The sequence below is a fragment of the Cucurbita maxima genome, unplaced genomic scaffold (assembly GCF_002738345.1).
Source record: "Cucurbita maxima cultivar Rimu unplaced genomic scaffold, Cmax_1.0 Cma_Scf00030, whole genome shotgun sequence".
Classification (NCBI taxonomy): domain Eukaryota; kingdom Viridiplantae; phylum Streptophyta; class Magnoliopsida; order Cucurbitales; family Cucurbitaceae; genus Cucurbita; species Cucurbita maxima.
This window is the reverse complement of record NW_019272046.1, coordinates 141,107-153,535: the sequence shown is the minus strand read 5'-3', so window position 1 is coordinate 153,535 and position 12,429 is coordinate 141,107. Positions and strand designations below refer to the sequence as shown.

Genomic DNA, 12,429 nt, shown 5'->3' with positions numbered 1-12,429 from the left:
TTTTTTTTTTTTTTTTTTTTTTTTTTTTTTTTTTTTTGGTGCTAGTGTACTGTTCACATCTTCATGGTTAAAAATTCTTCGTTAATCACAAACTCCTTATGACCAACCTGATTCGAAGGCTTGTGGGAGAGTTTCCTCTACCCCAATCCAAGATAACTGGAGCAGATTCAATAGCAAGGATATTCACCCCGCAGCTAAAGCAGCAGATTCTATTATGGGCATGAATGTACAACCTAAAGGCTCGCAAGTTTTTTTCCTCTACTTCCCACCGTGGCAGCCTAACTATAAAGCGTAAGTATGATGTATTTTTTTCCCAAACTTTTAAATAACACAGTTTCTCAATGAAAAACTTCAGTAGACCCACAAGGAAGCCTATTCTTGTAAAAAGTAATAGGATTCCAAACAAAAGTGCTTTCATGAATTCATCACATTGGAGAATCAATGGGCAACCCCCACAATTTCAGTGGACCAACTTTGAAAGAACAGTCAGAAAATAATACATTTAAAATGATCGATTAAGCACGAGATAACTTACCAGCTAATTGTGTCTGAACTCTTCGTAACTCAAGCTATTCGATACACTGTCCAACCTTTTACCATCTTTAAATACGAAGAAATTTTAAGTCAATAACCACCTGTTGAATATTACAAGCAACGATCAACAGATATAAAAAATCATTACCAAGACGGTCTCCATTCTCACAAGTATCAAGGATGTTATCAGCTTCTGTTGGTAAAAAAGGACATCTGCCATAGCTCTCTAGTATATCTGAAGTTCAAAGTAATGTTGTTAAAACCCATAATACATCTATATGGTTCTGGTCCACTCGCTCTCCCTCGGGAAAGAGTTCTGAATTCATTTATTTAGAAATCTTCTTGAACATCTCTTAGAACTGAAAATTAAGAGACTAATTCATTCTAAATTAAACTGACATAGGAAATGAGAAAAAAAATGTACCTGAACCCTGAGAAAAGTCTGCTGTCAGATCTGAGAGACTAAAATTCCTGGTAATTTGATTAATGAACCCAAATGAAGAGGGATCCGGATCGAGTAGCGATTCGTTGAAGGATGGTGTGTTGGAATCAACACTAGCAAAAGATGCAACTGATGCATTACCAATTGATTGACGTGCATCAAGGATGTTGCCCTCTGTTCCGAACATGTAGGGAGAACTGTTTGAATATCCAGTTTCTACTTTGATCATCCCGCCATTCATTCCTTGAAACAGACCCATATTTGAGCTCTGAGGCGCAGCATCGTTCCTGGCATGAGAAGACATGTCCACGGCAGTGTGCATGGTTGAGTGTACAGGTTGGGTACCATTAGAATATGCATTGCCTAAGCTGACACCAACAGGGTAGTCTATGTCATCTTGTTTCAAAGCAGGTCCTGTATGCTCTGGTGCGTAGCAGCTCTGGTGTACTGTTCAAACAAGGTACATTGAATTGACAAACTCCAAATAACAGTTATGGAATGAAAACCTCACACGATCATCAATATATAAAAATGGTTATAGATCCCGTGGAATAGAAAATCTGCATCAGTATGAATCACATATTGACAACGTCCGATGCTTGATAGATAATAATTTCATGAAGCATTTCGTAAGATGCATAGAAGAAACTCTAACATCACAAGATTAGTTTCCACCTTGTAACAGCCCACCCACCGCTAGCAGATATTGTCGTCTTTGGGTTTTCCTTTTCGGGCTTCCCCTCAAGGTTTTTAAAATGCGTCTTCTAGGGAAAAATTTCCACACCTTTATATAGAATGTTATGTTCCCCTCTCCAACCGATGTAGGATCCCACAATCCACCCCTCTTCGAGGCCCAACGTTTTGGCACTCGTTTCCCTTTTCAATCGATGTGAGATCTCACAATCCACCCCCCTTCAAGGTCCAGCATCCTCGCTAGCACACCGCACGGCGTCCACCCCCCTTTGGGATCACCATTCTCGCTGGCACACCATCCAGTGTCTGGCTCTGATACCATTTATAGCAGCCTAAGCTCACCGTTAGCAAATATTATCCTCTTTGGGCTTTCCCTTGCGGTTTTTAAAACGCGTCTGCTAGGGAGAGGTTTCCACACCCTTATAAAGAATGCTTCGTTCCCCTCTCCAACCGATATGGGATCTCACAATCCACCCCCCTTTGGGACTATGATACCATTTATAACAACCTAAGCTCATCGCTAACAAATATTGTCCTCTTTGGGTTTTCCCTTTCGAGTTTCCCCTTAAGGTTTTTAAAACGCGTCTGCTAGAGAGAGGTTTCCACACCCTTATAAAGAATGCTTCATTCCCCTCTCCAACCAATATGGGATCTCACAATCCACTCCCTTCAAGTTCATTAGAGAAAAAGGTTTTTGAATATCGAGAACTATAATTTGTAACAATTAAAGTTTGAAGTGACTGAATCAATGTTGATCCACAAATTATAGAAAGTGGCTGTGTAAATAAAACACTAACAATATATTCGTCAATCCACAAAGAAAAATCTAAATCAATTGAGTAGTCATTGATTGATATGCATGAATCATGGATGCTCAACTATCTGTACTCGGAGCCTATTTTCCTTAAGAATGGATTGATTAAGGTGACAGAATGTAATTAAGAGACGAGAAGACAAAAGATTAATGAGAGAGTTTCGAGGTGGTCTTTCCAGAAATGTTAAACAAAAGTTTTTCCCTCGACACCAGTCCTCCATTTTGTCTCTGTGAATCGAGGAGAGAGGGGGAATTCTTAGATGAATCATATTCTTGTAAACCCTACTATTCTTTAAGAAAAAAATGATCATAAATCAGAGTTTCTTTCAGGAGAGAAGCTGCATTATCCAGATCGAAAAAAACATATTTATATCCTGTATTTTATCCATTCAATTTGAAAGACCCTACCTTATATCACCAAATCGTGACCGAGCTAAGCCTTTAGGTTGTTTAAGTATGTTGGGCTAAGTTAGGCAATGCAATGGAACTCAATCACTTAAAGAATTGGCCTTGGGGTTTGAAAGCCGAAGTAAGGAAATTCAAAGCACGGAATGGAGTCTAATGTTCAGGATTAAATGAATTTACTCTCTTGTAAGTTGGAAATGCTTTTAGCGCGTATTCAGACTTCCAAAATTTAGGAGGTTTTCGGTTTCACCTTTTCTCTTGGGCTTTATCTTTTTATGTAGTTTCAGATACAACTTGTACCAGCGCTCAAGAAGAAAGGAATTGAGGACAGGACTGATCCTGGATAGGGAAAGAAACCATAGAGTCCTAGACATATTCAAAATTAAAAAAAAAAAAAAATTAATTGATTTATTAGATATAAAATTGAAATTTACGTCTCATGAGTTTCTCAACTTGAAATTTTATGTTGAGTAAGTGTGGATTTTAAAAAATGACAACTAGGTCAAAGACCTATTGGACGTCAAATTGAAAATAAAGGAACCTATTAAAAATTTAAGGACTTATCCGATATTTTTTAAAGTTTAAGAGCCTATTTGACACAACCAAATAGATACAATCCTAAAATTTCAAAGCCTAAACTTGAAATTTAACCTAATAATAATAAAATCCTACCAAAACCAGAAGAATTACAAACCCCTCCAATTTGGACAAAGCAAGGATTAAACATAATTACATGAACTCCCATCAAGAGAGCCCTGACTATATGAATCAAAAGGACGTTTATCCCAACCAAATTGAAATCCTTTTCCGATAATTGTAAAATCCTCCTATTTCTCTCTTTCCAAATTATCCAAACTCGCAAATTGCATTACACAGAATCCAGCTTTACTGACAGCTCATGTTCGGGCAGGAAGTCAACAGGTATGCTCGGGCATGAAGTCCAATAATACATATTCATGGTGTTCCAAATGTTCCAACTGGACCTATTACACAATCCAAGGCCAAGAAGATTCAACAAACATTCATTCTTCATCTACAAATTTGGATAGGCTCGGTTCAACCTTCATTTCATGTGTTACAAACTGATTCAATTGAGGAAGGATCATTTGGAGCTTCGAAAATAAATATTTGCACGATTGAAGTGAAGAATGAGGATAATTTATTTACAAACTTTATTTTATTATTTTAATTCCATATAGTGGGCAAAAGGGTGGAAAATTACTGGTAAGAATGGTTATAACTTCTTTTAGTGGACATTTGAAGGGCAGTGGGGAGTAACTTCCCAATCATGGCCACTAACTTTTTTTAGTGGTCATTTGAAGAGTTGAGAGTTCCTTTGTGGAAAGACTATAAATACTCACAAATTAGTAGGTAAAACGCAAATTTTTTATGAATATCAAGTTGAGACTTTCATCCTTAGAAATTTCCTTCATTTTAATGCCAAGATGGTACTCACTAGGCTCAATTCCAAGAAAAAAAACCAACGTTTCAGCACAAGGTAGAGAGCATCGGTTTGAACGGAAAGTGTCTTTGCATAAAATTTCCATGAGGCAATTCTTCCACTTTCAAGATGTCTCACTAATTGTGAAATTAAGAAACAATGAAGGAGACTTACTTAGGCATGTAATAGCATACATAATATAATTATCCTCAGTCACAATATATAACAATGCAACGAGTAAGAAATGAAGATGAAGCTCCCAACAAGGAGGAAAGCAGTCTTACTTGGTTGGACGTGGGATCCATTAGAACTAGACAACGCAGTCACAGCACATGGATGTATCTGGTGCATCATTCTTGCTTGCTGTTCAAGCAATCGGTTGAATTCAATAATCTGGCTTTTCACCATCAGTCTCAGATAATATGCATTAAAGAATTCCTGATTCTCCTCTTCAAGCTTCTGCCAAACTGGAAGAGAAGCAATGCAAAAGGTTTTGACAACAATTGAAGAAGTAAACACAAAAGGATGGACCAAAACTGTTCACAACCTTACATGTATGCTTTGTTATGTCCACTTATCAACCATGGGTCTCAAATTTACTAATTTTTTCTTTTCAATCCACCTAAAATCGTTCTTTCATTGACAATATAGCAAGTGTTGGGAGCATTTATTTAAGATCTTTACCTTTTCTCGAGCGTTGGATAAAGGCTCTAAAGACAATATTGAACAAATGTGAATAGGAGTGAAGTTGGAAACTAAAGCAAGGCATTAAAAGCTACTCCAAAAGAGCATTTGGTTTGAAAAAAAACCTAGAAATCTTCAATGAAAAATTGCTCAAATGGTTTGAAAGATGTTACAATGCGAAACAACCGTCCTTATTAACCAACAGGCATCTTCAAACATGCCTCGTAAATTTTTGAGCTTCAACACGGCAAAAACCAAAACTTAAAATCAAATCTCCATGAGGCCTTTTGGGTGCACCCAAAAGCAAAGCCGTGGACAGTTTCATACTATTGTGGAGATATGTGGAGGTTTCAATTGTCCTTAAAAATACTTATCTCTAGCAGTTTCCTAGCTATTAACCTAGGCAATACATATGATAGATAGGTTGCTTTCTCTACGTGTAACAGCTCAAGCCCACCACTAACAGATATTGTTCGTTTTGGGCCATTATGTATCATTATCAGCCTCACGGTTTTAAAACGCGTCTTTTAGAGTTACACAGCAGAGCCGGTACTCATCCAAATATTGTCCTCTTTAGGCTTTCCCTTCCGAGCTTCCTTTCAAGATTTTTGGGTTTTTCCTGATGGGTCTCTCCATTACGCGTCTCCTAGGAAAGAGATTTCCATATCCTTATAAGAAATGCTTCGTGGGATCTTTCTAAATGCATCATCAAACATTATTCTCTGCATCCACAAAATTTAAATGCTCTAGACATTTTTTATGGTCGACTCATTACTCATCTGACTAAACTATGGTAAGCCGTAGCACATAATACTGTCTTGCACTTGGGATGTTGTTCTAACAAAAAAGTCTACCAATCAATATCTTGAAATTTTCACCGTGATTATGTACTTTCCCATGATTAATATGGATGACAACCATTAAACTATTAATAAAAAATTAAATTTACTATAACCCATATGCTTAAACTTTTAGGTCTAAAGGTAGTTTTAACATGGTATTCTAGTCATTCCTAAAGCTCGGTCATGTCAACGAATTCCTTAGGTACGAACAATGAAATAGTGAGCTTGAATAGACTGGCTGTGTAACAGCCCAAGTCCACTACTAGCAGATATTGTTCTCTTTGGGCTTTTCCTTCCTAACTTCCCCTCAAGATTTTAAAACGTGTCTACCAGGGAGAGGTTTCCACACCCTTAAAAAGAATGTTTCGTTTTCCTCTCCAACCGATGTGGGATCTCACACAGTATGATTCAGAGAAGAGGAATTGGCATGGATAAAAGCCAATTCTTAGTGTAGTGGAAATAGTCGGGAAATAGAATGGTCTATTACACAAGTAACAAAACTTATCAACAAGAAAGAATTTATCTTTTTAAGATTAAAATAAAATAAAATAAATCCAATAATCCATTCAATAGAATGTTGATTGAATGCTCAACCACTCAGATACTCGCATGACTTAATCATCAAGATGATGAGTACACAAGTAAGAACAACTATGTCCCAAAAGCAAAGTCAAAAATGCCTACAAGTGACCAAAACTATGATAAATATCATAAATCTATCACCCACAGATAAAACAAGTAAACAAGGGACCATTAATATGTATGGAAATAAAAATTTGATACATGATTACCATGCTCTGTGAAACTAGGGTCAATTTTTTCATGATTCAAAAGTGTTTCCACGACTTCTTTTCGGTTCATATCAAGCTGAAGGCATCGCTCTATAAGACTTCGCACCTAAAATAAAAACATAAATAGCTGGATGAGATTAGCCACCTTAAAATAGAAACATAAGCACGACATTTTTCATTCTAAGCTATTTCACTTCTCTATTTTTTTTTTGTCATGTTCATGAAACAATATTCTTTTAGATAAAATAAAGACCCAATTCTCTAGTTTTCCAACAAATTTGAGAGTTTCGGGATGTCCATTACGTCACTGATAGACACAGACAACTTGCCTAGAAAGATTATTCAAGCTTCATAACATACATGGCTGAAAAAATGTTTCAGCGTAATTTCAACTTTGAGTGGCTAAATGTAGCACAGATTGGCATGTACAGGCACAAATATCTCATATGACAACACCAACAACACGATCCCAAAAGGAAATTAAGGAATTTGTTTCATTAGCCTATAAAGTCAATTCATCTAACCTCACAAGTTCCTCATGATCATGGCCAAACTATTTATGATGGTCTAGAACTTCTCTGTCATCTATTTCTACAACTAATATTCAGTTATCTAGCCTTTGAGCACCAGTTTCTTTTCATCCAATTCCCTGGGATCTATTGGGTTGGAAAAGAGACAAGGAATAATGAGCAATTTAGAACGAATGTGCGGGTCGTGAAGTGTCTGTAAGTTCAAAAACCAGCTTACCAGTTGAATATCTTGACGTGAGACCCGTCTAGCAGTTCCGGTTGACATGTTTTCAAATCTAGTGCATAAGAATTGAATTGTTCAATCAACTGGCAGATCGTATTCACCTCAAATATTCCACCCTCGCATCTAGTAAACAACCATAAACAACTAAGAATCTTACACCAAACGAATGAGAAGTAGATCGATACATACATCAAAAGCAGTCAAGAAAGCCTTATTTATGCAGGAAACTTTAATATTTCAACCCTTTTACGAAATTCTTGTTTCCTAATGACGAGGAAAACTATTAAAATTTCCAATTTCTGAGCCCTCTCTTTAGTTTATTAAGGAACACAAGAAAAGTCACAATTTAAAAAATTGGGCAACAGAAAATGATAGTAGCAACTAGCATAAACTTTGAAGTACTCACAATAAAACTTTACAGGAAGAAGTCACATTTAAATCACAGCAATTGATACTGATGTAGTTTATAAGAATTAAAAAGTAATGATGTAGTTTAAATCACAAAATGTTAAGCAGCATTTTATTAAACAAATAAAGATCCCAATCCCAAAGAGATATCTAATTAAAAACACAAAACAAGTAGCAAGAAACGGCGGCAACAAGGTGATGTCAGAACTGCTGAAACAAACCGGATAAACATTACAAATTATACCCTAATCTAAACATTTAATGTCACAATCAGCCCTCGACACCACTCCAGCTAACAATTCAACACCAATCACAGCCAACAAAAATCCATTACAAGCTACAGTTCCCACGCAAGAACACCAACCGAAAGATCGCCCGAGAAGGAGCCAATTTCATCCAATCCCAATTCACACAAACGGGATAAAATCCAGAACAGAACGAAACCCTAACAAAAGCGCACCATTGGAAAGCTTAATTATGTCTTTCTTCAATCTCAACACTCTCGAAGGCATAAAATATGCAGACAATCAAAATTCAAGGAATCGAAAACGCCAAAAAGAAAAAAAGAAAAAAAAGTAGAGAAAACAAGCAAAATTCATCGAACTTACCAGTTAGTAGGTTGATTCCAAGAGAAGTGGAGATCTTCGCAGCAAAAAAATGGGAATATTTATCATCCTGGAGAGAGAAAGAGGTGAAAAGCAGGAATTTTCGCTTTACATTGTGGAAGAGAAGAGGGCGAGCTAAAGGAGCACTGTGCGATCAACAACTGTGTAAGAATTTTCCCGGCTTCGGGATATTTATAGCAGTGGTAATTTGGTAATTTGGGCTAACTGTGTTTTTTATATATATGTTTTTATTGAAATTAATTTGGAAAATCTGAGAGTAGTTCCACGTGGGCAGTTGATGGAGGTTCTGTGGGGCCCACAAAGGTCGGATCGAATTGGTGTTGGTACCATTATCTTCCTTCCCCACCGGTTGATAGGATTCCATAAAGTTTAAAGTTTTTTTTATACTTCGCCACGTGTCTTCCTGTAAATTTGAAAAATATAGTTGAAAGAAGTTGGGCTAGTTTCCAAAGGCCCAAAAAACAAACTAAAACCCAACAATTAAGTGAAATAATATTTTTATAAAACTTATCATGTGAGATAAAAAATACATTAATTATTTGTGATTAATAATTTATATAAAAAAAAAAAAAAAACATTGAAGTATTCCTTTAGAACTTCATTCAATTTTTTTATTTATTATATTTTCATTTTTCTCATTTATTTTTTATTCTAAGTTTTAATAATGTTTACCCATTTTGAGATAAAATTAGAGTTGTTTAAATTTGGTAATTAAGTAACAGTAACTTACCCTCGGGATAGAATATCGATGATTCAATCTCGTACTTATGTAGCAAACAAGAACTACAAATCAACCATAACATTTGTAACATGATAAAGAACATAATGTATACAGCTCAAACTTTTAGAAACGACAAAGTTACAAGCAAGAATTAGAATATTAAAATGCTACAACGAAATATCTTACAATGAGTAATCGTCTTGCTAGATCAATCGAGAGACACATAACCCGACCTGATACTCGTATACAAGAGCACGAAGTAGCTAACTACACAGTTCTTCCCATCAGATCAGAAGAACGAAATGAAATCAAATCAATGAGCTTAGAAACAGGAATGAAATGTAGAGCTACAACTCATGACCTTTTGTCTTTTAATTTTTGTTATGATTTTGATTAGGTTGACAAAATTGGGAAGGGAATATTTCCATGAGAGATATGTATACAGGAAAACCATTCTGATCTCTACATTCCTACTGAGAGCCTGTATTAACCAGCATCATCAAGATGGGAAGAAAGAGATAAAAATCAAATCAAATGTAAAAAAAAAGGAAAGGAAAGATTTCCCATTATTCACTACACCATGGTTGTAATACCACTGTATCTAGGCCTTGTTCTATCTGGTGAAAGTCCATCTTCCATTGCCTTCCTCTTGTTGTTGTTCGATTGTTGCGGCGGTGTTGGCTGGAGCAATTGCAACTGTTCTTGCTCCTGTTGCGGCGTTGGTAACACCGGTACCGATTGCAATCGATCTTGATCTTGATCTTGCGGTGGCGTTGGCACCTGCTGCGATTGCGGTTGCGATCGTAATTCTTCTTGTCCATGTTCATGTTGTTCATGTTGTTCATGTTGTTCATGATGTTGTTGCTCTGGTGCTTGGGGTTGGCTTCCTGAATCAGGCTCATCTTCCTCTGTTCTTTCTGGTTTGTCACATTTGAGTTTCGTTTTCAACATGTGGGGTTTAAGCCTGTTGACGTCCGAAAGTCGGACCGGTTTCAAGAAGAACTCTTCTGCTCCTTCTTCTAAACATCTGTTTCCAATCATCAAAATCGATCCTTCAATCAGATTCAAACCTCAACAACAACACTCATAAAACCAGATTCTCAGATTTTGAACCAAATCTACTCTTCAAGACACACATGCATCATCATCATCATCATCATATTTCTTTCTTTTTTTGTTTTGTTCTTACCTATTGATTCTTGCAGGTACATTCTCAGATGACATAATCACAACAGGTATGTTTCTCAAAGCCTTGGACCCCTGCAAACCCAGAGGAAATCCTTCAGAAACACTTCCTAGATTTAGTCTGTTTGACTGGAAACTAATTTGTAATAATTCCATATGTAGTTTATTGGATATATGTTACAAAAACCAAAGGAATTCTCAAAATCTATGATACAACAAGGACCCAGATTGGAAACATTCTACTTTTGGCATCAGAAAAAGAAAATTTCTCCTCAGAGGCATTTTAACAAACACTTGGTGTGCAGTACAAAAACAGAAATGGTAAGACGAGGCAAAATACCTTGATCTTCTTCAACAAATCATAGCCAGTCATCCCAGGCATACAGTAATCAGTAATAACAAGATTCACATCCACTTCCTGAAGAAACCCACAACAGAAAAGTGAACAAACAAGAACCCCACAACAAATTGAAAGGAAATCCAAAACATTTAGAAAAAACCAGATCAAAACCCAAAACTGAAAACAAACCTGATGGTGGTGGTGGTGGTGGTGGTGGTGGTGGTGGTGGTGGTGGTGGTGGTGGTGGCTAGGAGAAACATAGGGAATCGAGTTATTTCCAGGATCATACCCCAAAAACTCCAAAGCCTTACTCCCAGAATCAACCGTAGTTACTGGCAAAGAAGAAGGAACATAAAATCAATTCACAAAAAACCCCCAAAAATCCGAAAAGAACTCATTAACGATTCGATTCGTCCAGTCCACATACCTTGAAAAGAGGAGGTTTTAAGGAGACGCTCAATCAATTTCCGATCGATGACGCTGTCATCAACAGCAAGAACATGGAATTTGGAGTCGGAAACCATGCCCATTGCAGCAACAGAAGATCCCATGGCAGAGAAAAAGAAGGGAAGGTGTAAGAAGAAAGGGGATTTTTGAGAGAAATGGAAGCGGAGGAGTCGATTTAGGTGGGGTTTTGAAAGAGAAGAATGTGGGAGAAGAGATGAATAGCTTTGTACTGCAAACAAAGACCCACCAAAATCCACATCCCACAAAGCAAGATCCGACCAGATTTCCTCACCAAATCTCCCAATATTTTCCCAACATCATATACTTTCACAAAATAAAAAACCCATTTTTCCTTAAGGTAGGAAAAATCATCCCAATGTTTAATTTTTTTTTATAATTATTTTTTTTAGGTCGTAACGATTAAAAAAGAAACATTTCTTTGAGACATAATGTCGGACCTCAAGTGAATATTTGAATATCCAACCAGGATAAGATGCTGTTGAACAATTTTGGATAGCTAAGACATAATATTTTTTTCTTTTGTTTAGGAGTTAAAATATTCAAATTGTTAATAATAAAATCGAATCTATTATAGGTAAAAGCGTGTAAGACTTTTATTTAATGAGTTGTAAATTTGAATTTTCTATTATACTTTAATGACTAGATATATATATATTATGAATGAATGGATTATAGAAACTGATAAATAATATTATTTAATTTAACAAATAAAAAGATTTTTCTTTCTTTCTTTTTTGAGTATGAGATTTGATGGGATTTATTTACACAAAAAAGGGTTGGCATTGACATTTGAAGGGAATATAAATTTATAAAGATAGGAAATTTCCTTTTCTTTTATTTATTTAATTATTTTATTTTATTGGATCAAAGTATAAAGTTATGAAATGAAAAGGAAATGAAGGGAAAGAGAGAGGGGAGAGTGTGGGCCACCCCAAATCCTCTAAAGAGATACAGTTGATGTCAGAAATTAATTTCTTTTTCCTTTTTTTTAATCAACAAAAAAAATAAATTAATAATTTTTTATATGAATTATGTAAGTCAGAACAATAGAGATTAGACAAGTAGATAATATGTTCTGTCAGAAATGTTATCGTTACTGTTACTATTTATCGGTAAAAAAAAAAAAATTACCATGAGAGGGTAAAAGAAAAGGTGGAAGGGAATTTCATTTGATTCCTCTTTTTTTTAAAGATATGCTTTAGATGAATGTCTTTGTCAAAAAGTAATTTGAATGAGTTGAAATTAGAGTGGGTTCTATTTTTTTTTTTTTTTTTTTTTTTTT

The 12,429-nt window shown here is 35.8% G+C and overlaps 2 protein-coding genes across 7 annotated transcripts in view; both read right to left on the bottom strand.

Annotated features, from left to right (window-relative positions):
- Positions 1–8,586, bottom strand: part of LOC111466056 — a 9,861-nt gene extending 1,275 nt beyond the window's left edge. For 2 of the 4 annotated variants that reach the window (XM_023110625.1, XM_023110627.1), the window contains exons 1-7: positions 8,416–8,586; positions 7,394–7,522; positions 6,647–6,752; positions 4,614–4,796; positions 959–1,423; positions 683–769; positions 536–600 (exon numbers count right to left, since the gene is read on the bottom strand). In XM_023110625.1, the coding sequence (XP_022966393.1) occupies positions 539–600; positions 683–769; positions 959–1,423; positions 4,614–4,796; positions 6,647–6,752; positions 7,394–7,441 (951 nt within the window). In that variant the 5' untranslated portion in view covers positions 7,442–7,522; positions 8,416–8,586 and the 3' untranslated portion in view covers positions 536–538. Of the gene's footprint in view, positions 1–535; positions 601–682; positions 770–958; positions 1,424–4,613; positions 4,797–6,646; positions 6,753–7,393; positions 7,523–8,051; positions 8,228–8,415 lie in introns of those variants that run through there. The other 2 variants (XM_023110626.1, XM_023110628.1) reach the window with 2 other exon arrangements.
- A 910-nt stretch (positions 8,587–9,496) lies between these two features.
- LOC111466046 (two-component response regulator ARR8-like) lies at positions 9,497–11,459 on the bottom strand. Of its 3 annotated transcripts, XM_023110615.1 has the most exons (6): positions 11,107–11,459; positions 10,869–11,011; positions 10,680–10,757; positions 10,344–10,414; positions 9,991–10,181; positions 9,497–9,948 (listed from the first exon to the last, which is right to left on the bottom strand). In XM_023110615.1, exons 1-6 carry the CDS (start codon positions 11,228–11,230, stop codon positions 9,728–9,730), a joined length of 828 nt encoding a protein of 275 aa, XP_022966383.1. In that variant the 5' UTR covers positions 11,231–11,459; the 3' UTR covers positions 9,497–9,727. The 3 variants fall into 3 exon arrangements, with proteins under 3 accessions (XP_022966383.1, XP_022966381.1, XP_022966382.1); XM_023110613.1 differs by having other exon boundaries at positions 9,497–10,181; positions 11,107–11,458; XM_023110614.1 differs by having other exon boundaries at positions 9,497–10,181; positions 10,680–10,764; positions 10,879–11,011; positions 11,107–11,458.
- Positions 11,460–12,429: the final 970 nt, after the last annotated feature.